This window comes from Halictus rubicundus, chromosome 2 (genome assembly GCF_050948215.1).
Source record: "Halictus rubicundus isolate RS-2024b chromosome 2, iyHalRubi1_principal, whole genome shotgun sequence".
Taxonomy (NCBI): domain Eukaryota; kingdom Metazoa; phylum Arthropoda; class Insecta; order Hymenoptera; family Halictidae; genus Halictus; species Halictus rubicundus.
The window spans coordinates 13,319,294-13,338,804 of record NC_135150.1 but is presented as its reverse complement, the minus strand read 5'-3'; the positions used below and the strand labels follow the sequence as shown (position 1 = coordinate 13,338,804).

Below are 19,511 nucleotides of genomic sequence, written 5' to 3'. Positions count from 1 at the left end.
GCTCACATCGCCTGTAGGATGAACGCTAGCTGCTAGATCTATGAGCGCTGATGCCCGGGGCACCCAATTGCCCTAATCCCGGCCTAATCCCGGCGCAATCCGAGGAATAGATTCACGGTTCCCGACGCGAGAGTTCCAGGAGGAGGCTGTTATTCAGTTTGGCATTGTAGCCGTCGCTCGGCGTTGATGGTGGTAGTCAGTGTCGCGGCGTGGTGGGAGGCCTCGATAAAAGTCAGTGGCAGACTGATTGTAATTCAGAGTGGCGGTAGACACCGGTACCAGTTCGCCGTGCGGCCGCGCGCCTCTTCCGTGCATCCTCTTCTTTCCGTTGTCCTTCGAGCTTCGTCCTGAGCGCGTCCGGAACCCTTGCAGCCCCGTCGACGAGAAATCGTCGGTATCCGGTAGTCCTCGTGGTCGCGACGAACAGCGAGGAGACTCGACGGAGCCGTGCGTGGCCGTCGACGACGACAGCGAACGGGGAAAGACGCGTGCCGAGGAATCCGCAGGCCAGGAATCGATAGTGTCGTGGCAACCACGTCTCAGACTGACCTAACGCCGACTACACCTGGCCACGACTGCCGCTGGTCAGTCGGAGCCGCGTTACCCACGAGGAGAACGGGTCTGACAAGCCTGAGGAGCCGCGGGCAACCTCGCTGGTCGCAGAACCATAAGTTTCTTGCCAGTTCGCGAGACCAAGCGACGGGATTCGAAGGATCGAGAGGGCACGCCGGCGTCCTGCGATCCTCAGCTCCTCTCGTCCAACCGGAAACACGTGTGTCAGTGTCCTCGTGGTAGAACGATCTCGCACGTTCTTCTTGTGACAACAGAGTCGATCGCACGCCGGTGACATAGTCCGCAGAGTCCGATCAGAGGATCACGGTTCGGTTGGTAGCTCTTGTTCAAAAAGGAAAAGAGATGAGGACCAAGTGGAACGACCTGCCCACCTGGGAAAGGTGTACCGGGAGTGTCCTGATCGCGGTGATCCTAGCTGTCGGCGGAGTTAGCGCCGGCGAAGAGGGTCCGGAGATCTCGCAGACCGCTGCAATGGTAAGTGTCGTTTTAGAATTTCATTTTCGGAGACTTCAGGTTGCTAAGGAGGGAATGTGGCTCGGTCCGAGTTTGTTCAAGCATTTGGTTGGTGGGCTTGGTCTGTTGACTGATCTGATGATAGGCTATAGTGTACATCTGCAGGGGCAGGTTGCTATTCTTTCGAAAGTGTTGATTTCTTTTGAAGTCTTTGTAGAAGAATTCTTGCTAATTCCGATTAAAAGTGTGTGAGAAACGCGGTTTATTCCTCTTCATGCTGTAGCGTTGACTCCTGAAAGAATTCGAGGATTAAAGGCAGGGCCGAAGAAAAGTAGATGCAAAATAATTGTTTAAAGTAGGTAATGTCAAATAAATTTGATTGAAAAGAAAAGAACAAAAAGAAGATTGGTTTTGCAAAATGTAACTTTCCTTCGGGACTTGCAATCTACTCATACCAAACAATCTACATCACATCTACATGAATATTATTGGAATAAAATCATTCGAGACAACGACCAGAATTCTAAAAAAGGTAGAATAAATTAGAGGAACGATGAAGGATCGAACGCAAGGATCGAAACAAGTGATGTAAAGTGTCCTCACTGCCTCAGCTTCAAAAAAGATAAATGGAACCCGTAAAATAAGTTAAACAAGCACTCCAAGGATTCCAAAGCAGTAGAACAAGTCTATCGAGCAATGCAGTGGTTTTAAAACAAACAGTACAAATCAGGTAGCCACTGCAGATTCTTGGAAGGTGTGCAACACATCCACCGAGGGCTCGAGGGGGTTCCAAAGAAATCGGATAACTTGAATAAACTGACCCTCAGCTTCACAGAACTAAAGATTACAGAACCAGAGTATTCTGGGTAGTTTTGAACAGGTGTCTTAGTCGCTTGCAACCTGTAGAATAAACCAAATATTCCACAGGTTTAGCGGCACTCTTGTAAGACAAATAAGGTTCATATTTTCGAGATCTTAATCGAGAAAACTCTGTTTTTTTTTATCGCGAGACAAACATGTACTCCAGAGGTTACAGTCTAACTTTAATCGATAAATTTAAGAGCTACTTAACAATCGACCGGATAAAGCACACATGTCCTCTAAAATTTTGAAAAAGAAAGTAAAGAGTTATCTTCAAATTTCAAAAAGCGCAATACCTCCATTCAACTCTTCAAACAATTTTCTGAGGTTTTAATTAGTTTCTTCGGCGACGAGCAACTAAAAGCTGCCTTCTAAAAACTTCAAAGAGTGTGATGAAGAGTAAGAGAATCCAGAGATTTCGTGAAATGGATCACGTTGAGAAAATCGTGTATTAACATCTCTAGTTAAAAATAGTAATGAAACGAACAATGGATACTAAACAAAATGGAACAAAAGGATACTAAAAAAAATAGCAAACGAATTCGAGGGCTTCATAAAGATAGTATGAACTGAGAAGATCTCTGTGAAGCTTTCATCAATGTTGTCGGTTCCCGTATTCTCCAGTGAAGAAACAATCGACGACGGCGATTCCCAAAAAATCGAAAAACATACGAGAACAAAGAAATTCGAAGATTTCACCAAAGAGTAAGAGCAAAAATTGAGAAACTTCCGTACGGAATGTTTTTGAAATTTTTCCGTTATAAGACAAGCGACAATGGCCGCGCATTGAGCGGGGGCCTGGTTGCGCAACCGCGAGTCGTTCGGGCGCGTTTTCACGCGCGGGTTCCGAGAAAATTCGCTGGTCGGGAGCGCAACAAGTTCCTCGGAGAGACTGCGCAGAGAGGAAAATGCCTGCGTTAGACGGTGGATTTTGCCGGGGAAAAATTCATTCGCGCGAAATCCTTCCGACCGCGCGGCGCGGCGTTTCTGCAGTGTGTCATAGGCGTGCGTTGCGTGAGTAATAGCCGCGCGTCAATTGTACGTGGTCTTTTGACAACGCGCGAATCAAATTCCAAACGTTTATCTCTATGACACTGATATATACAGATTACGATGGATACCGAAGCTATCTTTGACGCGGCGAGCCGCTCGCATTGATTCCGTTCGATAGGTTTTCCCATTTCGCTGATTCTCTAGCCTCGCCGGAAATGGAGAAACAAATCCTTTGTTCGACTTCAATATCGGCGTTTTGTTCATTTCCCTCCCGTGTGCTGTTCGCCTTGCGCCAGTTTATTGTGTATTATACGAAACTCTATTTCCTTTGTTCACCGACGTCTGTGGATCTTCGAAATCTATATTTTAATAGAATATTGGATGATCGCAAATGTCCGTGTCCGATTTCAAAATACAACACATTTTAAAATGTAACCGCCTAATCAATAACAGTCGCCGTGTTTCGTTAAAACTGCGTTCGAAGAATGTTTTGGGGACTCTGAAAATCGGACACGATCTTCTACAATCATCCTACAATGTTTATTTGTATTGTTTGGAAGTACTCTTTGTATGCTTTGATCGCTTCGAGGTATAAGAAAATAATTTCTTCCTGTAATCAGTTTTTGAAGATTGATTCTTCCTAATTGATGCGATGTTTGAGTAGTTGTTTCGAAATCAGTGCAATGGCAAGTTTAACCACGTATTAAAATTAATTTCTCGTACTCGGTAATTATACGAATATAATAATTAAATAAATTCTACGAATGCCTGCAGTAATGTGACTCGTGATTAGAATAAATCATGAATTTATATTGTGGAAAGTTACCAAAAGTTTCCTCCGCCATTTTTCCGAGTTGATCCGAGATCAAACGTGGATCTTCGTTTGATCTTCTGTTTGCTCGGATCAACATTGTGCACTCAGGGATTTTCACACATATTTCGTAAAAATATTTCGTAAAAACATAAAACGTATTAAATGTTAAAGGTGACTTTGCAATTAGAATAGTCGAAATAACTCTCGAACACCGCGCAATTATCTTATCGCATCGAGACCATCTTCAGAAGTATTCTGAAAAAAAGTGAACCATCAATATTGACGTTTTCACGCCTTAAAATTAACAACACTTGTTCTTAAAAATGTCTATCCGACAGTAGAAATTGTGTTCTGAGACAGACATTTTTCTAGTGGAAAAGTGGTACGGTGAACGCGTAGTTTGTGACAAAGTAGAAGCGAAAGTTTATGGTTAAACTCCTCCGAAATTTTAAACAACCGAAGCTTGCCATGACTTCACTGTCCTTTCGAAATATTCCTTAATTCCCTGCGGCTTTTCTACGAACAACGCTGTTTCACAAAGAATTGTGTCAGGTGTCTATTTTAAGACGAAGTAGAAATGGCTCTTCGTGGTCAGACTTCCTTCAAAACTGAAGGAAAAGTACTAGCAGGATCATGATCATTTTACCAATCTCTTTCCGAATTATTTCTTCACAGTTTGTGGAAGTGTAGCTGCAGTAGAATTGGCCGTATGTGATCAGACGAGTTTGGATCTCCAATAAAAATCTCCGTAGATCTCAATCATTAAGTTTTCACTATAATATTAATATTATTAGAAAGATCTCAGATGAACTTATTGAATACTCTAATTTATTTTCTTAATAGACTCTATAAATTCTTTATCTAATGTGTTTACAGTTCCGTGTTTCTTCTACTCTGCCGTAAACGCATAAAATCTATAATTAACGCACAGAATTAAATGCAATCAATTTCTTCATTATCCATTTCTGACGGCCTCAATAAATTAATCCTCCTTGCAACGAGTCGCAATAAAATCGTTACGATTAAAACGCGTTTATGCTTACAGCTGGACGAAGTTATTTACAAACCTAATACTTCTCATGCCCGTTTCATAAATTCTCTATTTAATTCTCACTTACTTCTATCGCGAGATCTGCTAATCCCGATAAATAGTAGTTTCCTGTATTTCCCCGGAACTGTTAGTTCGAAGTCGCTTTTCCTCATAGCGGAAATCAAGATCAATGAATCTTGAAACTACAACTACAATTTCAAGTTCACCTTCGAGCACAGCCAGGCGAGTTCCATTGAATCGAAGGTCGGGAACGAGTCACCGCGTGTACCTGAACTTTGTCAGCGAAGGTAGTCAAGTGACGTCACATCGTCCAGCCTTATGTCATTACGTAGGAAACCGGTCTCCGCATTTCTGCGGCATACGCTACTCGGCATACTTGACACGCTACGTCGAATATTTAAAATTACCTGTGCTGCATTCTTTCTGTTCCAACTGGCGTCGGCGATCATCGGCTAATCTCGGGCTCGATCTCGATAGCGAAACCGTGCCGGTGTCGCTCACGATTCATTAAGCATGAATAGATAGCAGGCTCATGCGAAAGCAGATTTTTTTAGGCGGCTCTCTCATGGCACACAATGGATCAGTTCGGTGCTTTCTCCTTTTTTCTTTATTAATGTTGCGTACAGTTAACATCTAGGTACTCGTCCACTGTAACACAGGTGTTTAGACAAATTAGTGATTTCCTTTAGTTGTCTTCTTGACATTTTCATCTTAAAAAATGTAGATATAGGTATGTACAGGCCTATGACTTAAACATGTATTTTTAATTTTTCACGTAGTAAACGGGAAAAATTTCTGTAGAAAATTTTAATCTTCATACATTTCTATAAAGAAAAATTCACTTGTAATCATTTCTGTATGTAAATACTAAAAGAAATTGCTTATCTTTCTAACTATACTGCATTTTGATGCGTTTGACCAAGATATGAAATTACAAATATACCAAAATTGCTGAAATTAATATAGAATACAAAAATAATGACAGCTCATAGGACGACAAAATGACACCTCGTGTTTCGTCTAACGGTTTTTATGAAATTGAGAAAATTGAATAAATTTTTAATAAATTAAATTTTTTTTAAATATAATTTTTCGACAAGTATTTTTGCTACTCGTTAAGAAAAATTATACGTTATTGAGACGCAACCCATAGTCAACGCAACGTGTACAAATCAATGTTTGCAGTATGAATTTTGTGTTTCGTCACCATTTGAATTTTTATTTTATCTTCACCTAGTATGAGACGGTATTTGACGAATTGCGGAAGTCCTGGATAATTGTCAGACTTTGTCGGAGTCATTACGAACGACAATCGTCCAGATCGCAACGACTGATTTCGTCTGCTCCGGTTAGGCAATCTCGGCTCACGATAACGCAGTAATTATCTGCGCAGGTAAACATGAACGCGAACAGCTTTATCTCCAAGGCCTGAGAAAAACGTAACAGGCATCACACCCTTCATTACACTTCCCGATCTCGAAATTGACCCTAAAAATTTCGTCACTGCCAAAAAATCGCGAGTCTGCCTTAGATTCCCATTTGTGGGAACAAGAAACTGGGGAAACTAAACTGCAGTTTGAGTTCCGAGGGAAAATTTTGCAAAATTCCGACGGTCTCGGCGCAGTTAAACCATGGCGTGCTGGGGAAACTAGGCTAAACGCTCGTTGCAAGTAGTAAAAGTCGGGAACGTGGGCAGTGGAATTATACTTATTTCAATCAGACAGATTCTTGCGAACTCGCGTTCGCAGCTGTGTCACGGCTAGACTAATCGCGTGTTGGGTCCTTTTGACGCGCCGACGTGTCTGCAAATAAATAACAAATTAAACGTTCTACTTTTTCTTCTTTCTAATGAGCAAACTAATTAAACATCCTACCTCTTATTCCCTTCATTCCTTCTTTAATCTGTTTACAAGCTAACGAATAGAACATTTTATATACTTTGAGATCGTTCCCTTCAATGGTGGAGATGAATTGTTTAATTTTTCGCAATCTTCGATTATGGCTCCAACAGCCAACCAGTTGCAGAAACTGTCCACGGAGAATTAATTCAATCTTTCTGTTCTCTTTAACGAGAAAACGAATTGAACATTTCACTTTAAGACCATTTTCCCCAACAATGAAGTTATTTAATTTTCCACATAGAAAAAAAGGATTTATACGTTTCTATGCTCAATCGCGGATTCAATCGCCAACTAGTCGCAGGGCTCATTGCAAATACCGAATAACAAGCCTAAATACTGTAGCAATGCGAGAAACGTGTGAAATTATTCTGAAAGAGAATACTAACGATTAGTAACTGTTAATTTATTCAGCGATTATTATGATCTTGTACGGCGACAATGTAATCGTGATACGCCGCTCGGCGTGTAGCGTAATACTTTGTCAAAGCCATCTCGCTCGTAATTGACAGGAATTTATGGTCCTGGCTGGTTGCCAACTCAAACAACAAGCGGGACGACGGTGTACCCTTTCGACGTCCCGCCTACCTGGTTCTAATAAAAGTTCAGGAACGACAGGTGTGGGTTCAACAAGCGGTATTATTAATCAAACGGGCGTTGATTATGCAGAATAGGAGACCGGTGAACAATTACGTTTACTCGTGGTCAAAGGGCAGACAAATTATCGGGCCGTCCCATAAGCAATGGGAATTTCGCTCCGCGCTTTTATGAATCATTTTAGTGGAATTTACGATTCTATGGATCGTAGCAAATGAGGATTTTGTTTTACGCTTTTCGGAGATGAAATACAAAAACATAATGGCAATTGTTAATCTTTTATGTATCATTTTATACATCGCGACGAATGAGAATTTTGTTTTACACTTTTGGGAGATGAAATACAAAAACGTAATGGGAATCGACAGTCTTCCATGTATTATTCTATAGATTGTAGAAAATGACGACTTTGTTCCAATCTTTTGGATGATGTGCAAATAAATCGTAGAAAATGAACATTTATTCTCACGGTTTTGGAAGACGGCATACAAAAACGTAATGGGAATCGACAGTCTTCTACGTATCATTCTATATATTGTGAAAAATGAGGATTTCGTTTCATGCTTCCGGAGGATGAAATACAAAAACATAATTGAATAGTGAAATAGCGAATAGTGAAAGGCAGAAAGAACAAAAAGAGTAGAAAGAGTGGAGTAGTGAAGAGTAGAGGGGACAGAAAGAGTAGAACAGCGAAGAGCAAAGAGAATGGAAAGAATACAAATAGTAGAAAGACAAGAAAGAATAGAGAACACATCGAATTCTCTTAGGAGCCATAGAAACCGAGCCCACAATAGAAACAAGAGAAACGTCAAGCACTCACTTCTGCCAGACGTTATTGAACCAACAACAAATCTCGTACGCTGGATCATCATAGAGGACGAAGTCGAAATCGCAGCGAACGGAAGAATTTCCAGAGGCGTCGCTAATTGAAACCGTGGTCGTTCCGACGAGATCTCGTCCGAGGGTAGAATACCTTTCTCACACGCATGCCCGAAGGAGATGAATGCCAAGCAGACGCAGTGGATACGTAAAGGAGCGAACGATCGCCGGATCGAGCGACGATGAGAATATCTATTGGCCGATCGTTAATATTCCGATGACGGCCGATCCGTGTCCTGACTGCGGGATCGCGATTCGCGAAGGCCAACATTCGCGATCTCGCCACGCGTGTATTTCCGTGTCGAGGCACATACATTATTTACCATTTCCTAGTATGATCCGCCAGGCGAAAAGAAAGAGAGAGAACGGGCGAATCGATGGACTTGGCACCGTGCCCATCTCAATTTTTCCTCCTCCGTTTCGCGAGACAAAACGCCGGGACAAAGCGTGCAGCTTCACTTTCGCGGATTCGAAAGCCTGAGAGCCATGTTTCTCTCGCCGAAGAAAATTAGATGGTCCAATTAGAAGATCTAATTTATTATTGACCCTCGCAAATTGTTTACATCTTTTTAATCCTGCGATCACTAAAGGTACCGAAACGTCACTGCACTTTCTTGATAGTGATGTGCTCAGTATGACGTCTAGATCCTTATAGATATAAATATCTAACCCAAAAGCGGCAGAAACCAATGAAGAAGCTGGAAAATTTTGTTCTTTTATTGTAGACGTTGCAGACAAAGAAACGTCGTCAGTAGACTGCGGATCTTTATGCGACTCAAAAATTGTCAGAAGACAACATTCTTCCTTTTTTAATCGTGTTAATGATCATGATTCCCTACCATGATTTCCTTTTTAATCGTGTTTATCATGTGAATAATACAGGGTGTCCCCAAAATGTACTTCCTTGAATCGGGTGCTTCCTGAGGTGATTTGAAGTAACTTTTTCCTTTGCACAAATCTTCTCCGTGGCTTTGTTGACGAATTATTAACGAAAAACACGGTTCAATCGGAGCGCGTCTATAGCAGACGGATTCCGGTTCGGACAGGTCCCGCTGAGCGTGACGTAGGCAGTGGCCTAGCCGGAATCGGATTGGTCCACGTTTTTCGGTGATAACTCCTTAACAAAACCACGGAGAATGTTTTTGCACAGAAAAAAGTTACTTCAAATCACCGCAAGAATCACCCCTTTCAAGTACAATATTTTTGGACATCCTATTTTTCTTATTTTCTTCGACATTCTCTTGTTAACACTAAACCTACCGACACTTGTATACCTGTTCCTACCGTGCGTGGTCGAAATGACCGGTCCTTAAAGAAAGTTATTGTTAATACATTAAACGTAGATAATAGTCCATTTGTTGCTGAATGAATTAGTAGTTGAACAACTGCCATAAAACGACGATACAAATTTATTTTTATATAATTGCAATTATACAAAAAATACTGCGATACTCTCTCCTCGCTTTACAAAATTGTACTGTGCCGTCCACCTTTGCGGTTTGGATGAATTTGCTATGAAACAGTATTATCATCCAGGCACTTGAATTCTTCGGATCAAGTCCTTGGGCGATTTATTTCACGGTTGCACGCGAATGCCCGTACGGGCAGCGATTTTTTTGCCCTGGGCCAGCGATGGGGGGAAAAAGTTACTCTCTATCTCTCTTTCTATGCCAGTACCGGAGTATGCACGACAGAGACGAAACGCGTCACGGGACCGGACCGTGGCGGAAACGTGGGGAAATAGCATCGTAGAGGACGAAGGGTCGAGTGGGAGTCAAGTCCGAACACGTTCACGCCGACGCGAACCACCGGTGGCTCACGCTCGAGTCTCCCATCGGGCGGCGCACAGTGGGCAATTTGGACAAAATCGGATTCAAAATCAAGGAACTTTCAATAGGAATGAGGTAGAGCGATGAAATCTTTTTTAAATGAAAGCTGCAACTTTGTAGAATATGGGAAAAATAGAGAGATTGTGGTACGAACGTTTTTTAATCTCGAGAAAATTCGTTAAACGCGCACAAATTCAAGAAAATTTTAGTTTTTCCAATACCACGCGGGGAAAAAATTTCTTTTAACATGCTATACATCATTTCCCATAGATTTTTTCACGCTGATTTCAAATCTGGTCTCAAAATTTGTCTACGACCTCAGAATTTTGCAAAAAATAGATTTTTGTGACAAAAACCAATGAAGTCATTTTTTCTTTGAAATGATTGGATGGTAATAATCTCCCTATTTTTCCCATATTCTACAAAGTTGCAGCTTTCATTTAAAAAAGATTTCATCGCTCTACCTCATTCCTATCGAAAGTTCCTTGATTTTGAATCCGATTTTGTCCAAATTGCCCACTGTGCGGCGTGCACCACCGGTGGTATCATCAAATTGCACGGTCGCGGTAGGTAGGACAAAGTATATATATTTCTTGGAAAAAAAATAAAACGAGAAATAAATACTGAAAAATACATTGTATACATACTTTAAGAAAATTCGTAAAGATAAATAACGATGTGATAATGTTGTATGTACGAAATTGTACGCAAAAGTTTTAAAAGGTCAATTTGACCGGCTGTGGTATGTTTAGTGTTAAATTCTCTTAATTTTGCTTCTGCTTTGAAATACACTAACTCATTCCTGTCATGAATGCTCAAATCCGCGTAGTTATCAGTTGATGCTTCGAAAGTCGACGGTAAGGGTCAGAAACCAAGGGTATAAACAGAGGTATAAATTCTGTCGTCAGAATTTGATTACCCTGTTTTTATATCTAGCGCTTACACACCCTCAGCGTCTGACCTGCCCGGTGTAACCTGACCCTAAGAAACACGAATATAAATTATTCGCTTCACGAACGTACGGTAAACAACGTTTCCCTCTGCAAAAAAAGTTGACCGTAATCCATGCTGGAAGGCGAAGGTAAACCCTCGAAAATCGAAGAAGAAGCGGTTTGCTGTTCAAATGAAATTGCTTCCCCTCGATACAAAGAATACGAAGCACCCTGCAAATGTTTGGCCGATAATCTCTGTTTGAATAAAAACAGCTGTGTTTTGGCTCGGAGTATGATGAGCGTTTCGAGTCTAAACAAAGGCGGTATAGCAAAAGGCTTGAACACGACTCCCCCGGGTGCGGGACGAGTGCATCTTCGCCTAAACTCGGATTCCTACCTGACGTCAGCCCGTGTCAACATCGTGTCGGACAAACACGGCCCGACATTTCGCCGGGCACGAGACGCGTTTGCGCAACGGAACGGTTACAGTTCTCCGGGGCTAGTTAGCCGTTCGACGCACGTCCAGTAATGATCAAGTGCGATTAGTAATTGTAATAAGCCCTGACTGCGCGGCGAGCGCGCGCTGCTATCTTTGTATCGGCAAGTACCTTCCGCGAAGCCTGATAAGTCGCGGAAGATACGGCCACGTGACGCAGCCGGTGCATTTTCAGCCGTCTCGAACCGTTCTCAATTCCACGGGGCTGATTTTATCGGCCACTTCAAATATTTGTATCGGCTCCGTCGGCTACCAACTTTCCATTCGGACGGTTCTGTAAACCGTCGAAACCCGTTCGACTCGTCGCAATCGCAACTGCATACTTCTCTTCTTCTGAAAAGCTCGCAGCTTACTTTTATTGACCTTTCCACATTCGATCCGTTCCTATCGAGTACATTGTTATCGATTCCGGGAAACCAGTTTTTATTTACCGATCTCGAAAATTGTTGGACACGTTTTTATTCGTTCGAAGAACCTCGCAATTCATTTCTACAAATTGTTCAAGCCACTACATACATTTTTACGATCTCTAAAAATTGCTCAGTTCATTTCCAATGGTTTCAGATACGGTCAATTAAATTTTTACTGGTTCTAAAAACCTCACAGGTCATTTCTAAAAATTCCTCGAGCCACTAAGAACGTTTTTGCTGTTTCTAAAAAAGTCTGTTCATTCTCCTCGATTTCAGACATCGGCGAATGGCTGAATAAATTTTTACTACTTCGAAAAACCTTTTGGTTCATTTTTACAAATTCCTGAAATCACTAAATGCATTTTTACTGGATTTAAAAAATTTTCAGTTTATTTCCAACGATTTTAGACGCGGTCGTGTTGCTGAATAAATTTTTACAGGTTCTAAAAACCTCTAAGCTAGCTTCTAAAAATTCTTCAAGTCATTTCAGTACATTTTTACTGTCTCTAAAAATTACTCGGTTCATGTCCGACGATTTTAGACATCGTCGAATTAATTTCGATCGTTTCCATGCAGCTACGCATGTCTGTTCACGCTGATTGCCAGCGCAATTATCATCGCCGACTTGAAGAGCCGTTGTTTCCGTTCTTATCGATTCTAATGATTTCATTCTTCTCCCCGTCCGTTTCCATTCGAAGCAACGATTCAAAGCGGCTCGATCGATCCGGAGCCCGTTTGACCGATGTAACACGATGTATCTCTAATGATGTCACCCCTAACATTTCCGATAACCCTGATTTGAATGTTGACATTGTCGGACAATGCAAAACGCGGCGTCCGTCTTATCGGGAGGAAGAAAGAACAGTCTCGAGACGGATTTGTATCGCTTCCTCCAAATACGCTCGTGTCTTTGCGAGGCCATGTGCTTGTAAACAAAAGCGTTCGAACAACTGTAGATTCATAATTAATTTCGCACTTCGGTGTTGTCTCCTGCTAACAGAGCCGACAATTCTAGAGCCGAGACAACTAATTTTCCAAGACTGAACAACATTTCAAGACTATCCGTTTTCATTCGAATAAAATAAACTACTTATTATTTTGCATGCACGTGCCATCCAGAAAATATTTGCGAACAGAGCGTAATCCGCTTCCCGCACGAGTTCAACTTATCGCAACGGCAATAATTGTAGCGCACGCGCGCGACGTTGAATCAGCAGCGTTTTTTTCTTTTCGCGGACGCGAGTGAGTCACTCTCTTTATTTTACAATTTCGGTGACGGACTGCGACACGCGTTTCTGCAGAGGAGGTCGCGGGTCGCCAACCTTCCGCTTGTAAAACATAAACAATAATGAAAAGGTCGGTCTCGCGAGCAGGCGGTTCTATCGCTTTTGTGCGGCGTCCTTTGCAATTCTAAATACATAATTATCGATATCCGATAACCATTCGGTGAGTCACTGGCTTCGAAAGCAGCCTACGAAGAAAATGGAATATGTTCTACTTTTGAAACAAAAATCGACAATAGGGAGACGAGTTACAAAATTGAGTAACTGTTATCACAGTTGTTGATAACGAGAAGAACTTTGCACTAAAGTTTATTCGCAAGAGGAGCCATTTTCGGAAATTTCTTACGCCAAATGCGAGAAATTGCATTCCCACAGCTCAGACAATTTTACTGCAATTTTTGTATCGTAATATTTGTTAATTTTTCCACGTCTTTTCTGCGAATATATGGAAAAATTCGTTCAATTTTCGAACACGCAATTTCAATTATCACACGAACGCACGCCGACCGGGAAACAAGTTCGCATTTTCCGTCGAACGAAATTAACATGACTGCTCAATTACCTTCGGGAACTGCTATCTTCGACTACTAAGAAATTCTAATCACCGAAACCATAAAATAGATATGTACATACGTACAAGTGGTTAAGAGGAGAAATATATTTTTATACAGGGTGGGACAGAAATCATTACAACCGGGCAGGGAGTGATTCCGCGTGTAAAAATCAATTGAATTCCAAAAAATCGTCGAGTTCGCGTGCTTTACTATTAATATATGTAGGAAGTAGAATTGGTTGGTCACGATCAGACGCGACAGAGATTTACTATCTCATAGCACCCAAAACAAAGCTTCGGAAAAATATTATACCAAAATCTTTTCTTACATTTTATGTGGAATCATGCTCGGTTGTACCAGGATTTCCGTCCCACCCTATATAAACCCGGCTTTTCGTAAAGGACGAAAACAATTTTTCGCACGAAGACCCACAGTCGGGGAATTTTCGAACTCGTAGTCTTTTAATATTTCTAGCCGTGCTTAGGGTCGGTAGTGAGGATGTCATTAATTACAAAGAACCCGGGCGTGCGAAGGCGTTCTTGATCCTAGCGATAGATAACCAGGCGCGTTCCTTATCACAGGTTCGGCACAGAATTCGCATAAACGTACCGGCCTCGCGAAATCACGAGATTCCTAGGTACTTTCCGCGCGATACATTTTAATTCCGCGCGGAAACACAACCAGCTGAGCGGCCCCGTTCGTGAAATCTGTTATCTCGGAGGTGTTCCGCGAACAGGTGCACGCAAGATTTTAAATTGGCCTCTTACCCGGGCCCGGGTCGGACGAGGTCAGTTAGGGTCAAACACCTGACCGCCGCAGAGGACCGGGCACGAAAAAAACTATCGCCCTATCGAGATCTTGATTAGTAAAGTATAATTGATCGGAAGGCTACCGTCGCTTCTACTAGCACGTTGCAATTAGGCCATAATGTGGCCTCTGAATTTTCCAACACGTTATGCCTGCCAAAAAGCACAAAATTAAAGGACGTACATGAAAAACAACATGCTATTAAGACTTTGATCAAAATTGCTCGAGTGTAGATAAATAAGTGAAGATAACCGGCTTCTTGCAAAAGGCATAATTGTATAGAGAAGCTTAAAATGACTTATAAACAATTTTTTGTACCCGTTAAGTGAATAGTCTTTAGTGGATATTTATTAATTTATAAAATTAGTAAAAGAACTCCTCTGGCCGATGAAAGAATTATTTCTTTCAATCCAGTGAAAGAATTGGAATCCACATTCATTATAATCGTGTCTAGCTATTAGACTGCGGTTCTTTTAATGCTGTACGATCTTTGGACGATATGCGAATAAAAATGAATGTTATGTCGCTTCTGTTTTTGCGGTAAAAGAGTCCTGTAATCGACAAAGGGAACGAAGAGAAATAATTTGAATCTATTTATCGCGTTCGTGTTTCCACTACGAATTATCGGGAACGCTCCGAGTGTTGTCTCATCACCGTTGTCTTCGATCGTAATCGAGAGTATCGAATCGGCCCGGACAAGGTGTGGGAGAATCGTGTGGAGAATTACACGTGGAACGATGGAACGATAAAATGGTCGATCGGCGTGGATGTTGTCGCCGTTTCACGGTGAAAAAGAAAGAGGCATCGGTACAAAGGGAATCGCGGGGCCATTTAACGTGAAAATATATTGTGCGGCCGTACAAAGCTACTCGGCGGACGATCGGGGAGATCGCTGTTTGGATTCTAGTCACGGCCGGTGGAAGATGCGAGGGCGTTGAATACTGATGTCGTGTGCGTCGACAAAGACCTCTTCAAGGTCGGGGTCGCTACTCGATACCTGTGCACCTTTTGCCTTTCCACGGCTGACAGATCCTTCCGTGCACTCGTTGCTGCACCGTTAAATGCGCTTAACGATCGCGATGCATAGGATACGGGACCCAATTACCGTGGGGTTACCAATTACTGTGCCCTATACCTATTTTTAAAGCATGATGGATATTCGAAAAGAGATCATTTTTTCATTAGAATCGGTTAACCCATTTGCATCATAAGGAAATATGAAAAGAAGGCCTTTATCACCAAACTTTTTTTTTTTATTATACTTAAGTACAAAAATGACTACAAGTAAAACAACTTCATATTTCAGCATTATACGAAAAAATAAATTGAGCGTATATATACGCTCCGGTGATAGTGACCAGGAAAATTGAACGTATATATTCGCGAATTCAACGAATTTTGAAACGGCAAAAGTATCATCCATATCACATGGTTTTATCACAAGAGCTTTCGATAGCAGATTACGATCACCGCGTAAGATTTTGTGAGTGGCTGCAGGGTGTTGTGGAAAATGACTTTTTGTGCAAAATACTTTTTTCCGATGAGGCCACTTTTATGAATTCAGGGCATGTAAATAGACATAATCTGCATTATTGGGCCGTGGAAAACCCAAATTGGATGCGATGTGTTCCCTTTCAACATCGATGGTCTTTAAATGTTTGGTGTGGCCTAATAGGAGATTTTGTGATTGGACCTTATTTTTTTCAAGAAACTGTAACATCTGCAAGTTATTGTGATTTCTTAAAAAATCATTTGCCTGCGCTTTTGGAAGATGTGCCACTGCACGTTAGAAGAGAAATGTGCTTCCAACAAGACGGCGCTCCTCCACATTTTGCAATCATCACCAGGCAATTTTTGAACGAAAAATTTGGGAACAAATGGATAAGTCGTGGGGGACCTCGTCAATGGCCTCCTCGATCCCCCGATCTAACACCATTAGATTTTTTCTTATGGGGATATGTAAAGGACAAAGTTATGTTTGAACCACCGACGACAAAAGAGGATATGAAACAAAGAATACGTGACGCTTGCGCTTCAGTGACTCCCGAAATGTTAAAAAATGTTAGAACAACTTTGATGTTTCGAGTAAATAAATGTTTACAAGCCCGTGGTGGACATTTTGAACATTTAACTTAAAGTACATTTTATTTCTTCACGAATAAGCAAAGGACTCAAGCGCGTATAATTCCATAACGCTATTTCCGAGCGCTTCAAGTACCTACAACTCGAAACTTCAAACTGTTATATCTCATCATGGAAGTATCTGACAAAAAAATGTTTCAGACAAAATTGACTTGTTTTTTTCCGGTACAATCTAAATATGTAACATTTTATAGGGGGTTCCATTTAAAATTACAAAGGTACCTCCCCTCCCCCGTTAAAGGGGAAGGGAGACCACTTCACGTTTATGTAGTCAGAAAGGCCCTTCAGTTCCATGCAATTTAAGACTAAGAACTTTATTTGGGCCACCCTGTATACTTTAATGATGCAAAAGGGTTAATATATATTCTATATATCTCTTTTTTAATATTCATTATGCTTTAAAAATAAGTATAATTAATATAGGCACAATAATTGGTACCACCACAATAATTGGGTCCGTTACTGTATCGTTCGCGAGCTCGGAGATAAGGGGGCATTAAATCCGGAAAACTAGTCCATTTGCATTATCAGCGTAAGTATACAAAATTTGATAATTTTTTGAATTTCCGATCGGTCTTATCGGACTGTAAATGGAAATCGATGGCTGTTGTAACAAATACATCGATAAGAAATGACTCTAAAAACACGTTCGAAAAAGTTGCTAAGTAACGTATGACGAAGCCGGGCCTTTTTCGTGTGTCAAAAATCCGGCGGAATATTTTCGTGGTATCCGGTGGTTCCAGGGCAAAATATCGTCAAGGACCTAGTTCCTAAGCCGATCGGGCAAACGTGTCGCGATTTCAGATGACCGTGCATCATACCTTATGCATCCGGTGGCCCTTAAAGCCGTGAGTCACGCTCCGTGCTCGCACGAAACGCGAAACAAGTTATGTTATATACCGCTCGGCCAAGAATTAAGGGCCCGGTCTTCGTAGATTCGCGATAAGGTAGAGTGACTACATTCCCGTCAAAAAATGGTTTTACGTGCCTCCAGTTTTCGTCCTTATATAAGAATATTTTGTCGTTGGTAAAGAGCTCATTCCAAGCATTTTTATGCCATTGGATGAGTTTCCTGGATGAAATCGAGAGCAACGCGCGCTAGAAAATATCTCCAGCTACAAATTGAGCTATATTTTGTCTCGATTCTCTGCGAAATAAAGCGAAAAACTTCAAGCACGTTTCTGGCGTCAGAATTCATGACAATACAGAGCAAAAAATGTGACTAGTTTAGTCACAGGCTTAAGACCCGTCGGATCAAGACCAAGACGGATCTTAAGTCTGTGTCTGAAGGCTGTGAATGGAAATCATTAATTAAAAAGTCACGTGACTATCCCGGACCCTTAATGACTGGAAAGACGCGAGCAGAAGCCTTAGCTGGGCTCTCGTTCGCTCCGGGCGACACATTTTTCGCTGGTTTCCCGCTCTGGACGCGTTACACTTCCCTGGAAAGGCACGCTTCGCTCGTTATCGTCGATAACGCGGCCAGATAACGCTCCGCTCTGGCAAACAGACGACGCGACTATCAGGAGTCGTTTCACGCGGCGCACAGCGTGGAATCGTTATCAAACCGATCACATTAGACGGCATTACGCGTGCCGTATTCGATCGACTTTAATGGAGCCGTGACAGGCTAATAGAGTGTTGACACGAGGGAAGGTTTGGGTTTTATCGGCCGGGAAAGTTTTTCGTCAGCCTCGAATGAACGCATCCGTGTCATTGGATTCGTGTCCGGATAATTTTCTGAAAAAATGAAAAATCTAGTTGATCTCTGTGCAGAATAAAAATTTTCTAAGTCAATTGTAAGAAACAGAATTTAAATAAATACGTACTCATTCTCTTAACCAGTTGACTGCGTTTATTGCGGTGAGGTTGACGTGTATACTCGTGTAAAATAAAAAATTTCCATTTACAGTAAATTCTCGATCCATGTCAAAAACACGGGTCTAGCCAGCGACGAGTATCGTCCAGGAGACATAGCAGTGTTATGTTTACACTCCTCGGAGCCCAAGGTCGCTCCAGCATCGTGATCCCTCACGGGGTATACTCCGCGGTAGTGGGAATAATTCCACGACGTCTATCATCTGGGCCGTGGCGACATATATAGAGAAACGACTGTATAGAGTTATTTTAAAGTTATAGCGATTTCTAAAAATGTCTAATTTCTTATGCTGCGACTAAAATGGCACCCAGGCTCAAGGTCGCGCGCGAAATGTCCCGCAAACAATGTGTTAAAATTAAGTTCCGCAGTTAATTGGTTGACACGTTAACTGCCACATCAGTCACATATGACTGACAGTGATTTTTGACTAGGTTTAGAAATTCATTTTTATTATAAGATATCCAGATAAACCGAATTTTATTGGAGTCTTTCGAATTCAAAAGGGTTAAGACAGCATCCCCTATGATACATTTTCAATTTCTAGTGTTGGTTCCATTAATTAAATTACTCTGATTTTGTAAGAATCTCTGGGATTGATATTTGGCGCTTAACGTGTTAATCTGAACTCTTCACAGTTTCGTATTTTACCGATTCAGTATTCATCATGTATACGTAAAATCCGCAGTTATCAGCTATCACTAGCGTGGTAATATGGTGCGGGGCCGACTGTGCAAACTGTTTGATTAGTTTCGTCCGATATCACGGAACGCAGTGCGAGCTCCGCAAGATTTCCGTGCGCTCCGACTGCATAGAGATTAGAATCTAATTATCAGGGAGATAAAGCGTGGAACGTACGTCTCGCTGCGAGGAGATTGCGCGATACGTATCGCGGGGGAGATCGTGTTAGCCCGACGGAAACGGTATGGCGAGCGCGGGCGATTCCCCGCGACATTTAAAAGCCGGCGGCCGCTTTTGAGGATTTCGGATGCGCGGGAATTTGCATTCGGCCGGAACGTTTGGCCTTTCAGGTGTCCCGGGTATCTATCTGCTAATCGTAAAG

The 19,511-nt window shown here is 41.9% G+C and overlaps 1 protein-coding gene across 4 annotated transcripts in view; it reads left to right on the top strand.

The window, feature by feature from the left end:
* Positions 1-239: 239 nt before the first annotated feature.
* LOC143365340 (matrix metalloproteinase-14-like) overlaps positions 240-19,511 on the top strand; it is a 49,425-nt gene continuing 30,153 nt past the window's right edge. For all 4 annotated transcript variants that reach the window (XM_076805430.1, XM_076805428.1, XM_076805431.1 and 1 more), the window contains exon 1: positions 240-1,047. In XM_076805430.1, coding sequence (XP_076661545.1) covers positions 916-1,047 — 132 coding nt within the window. In that variant the 5' untranslated portion in view covers positions 240-915. The remainder of the gene's footprint in view (positions 1,048-19,511) is intronic.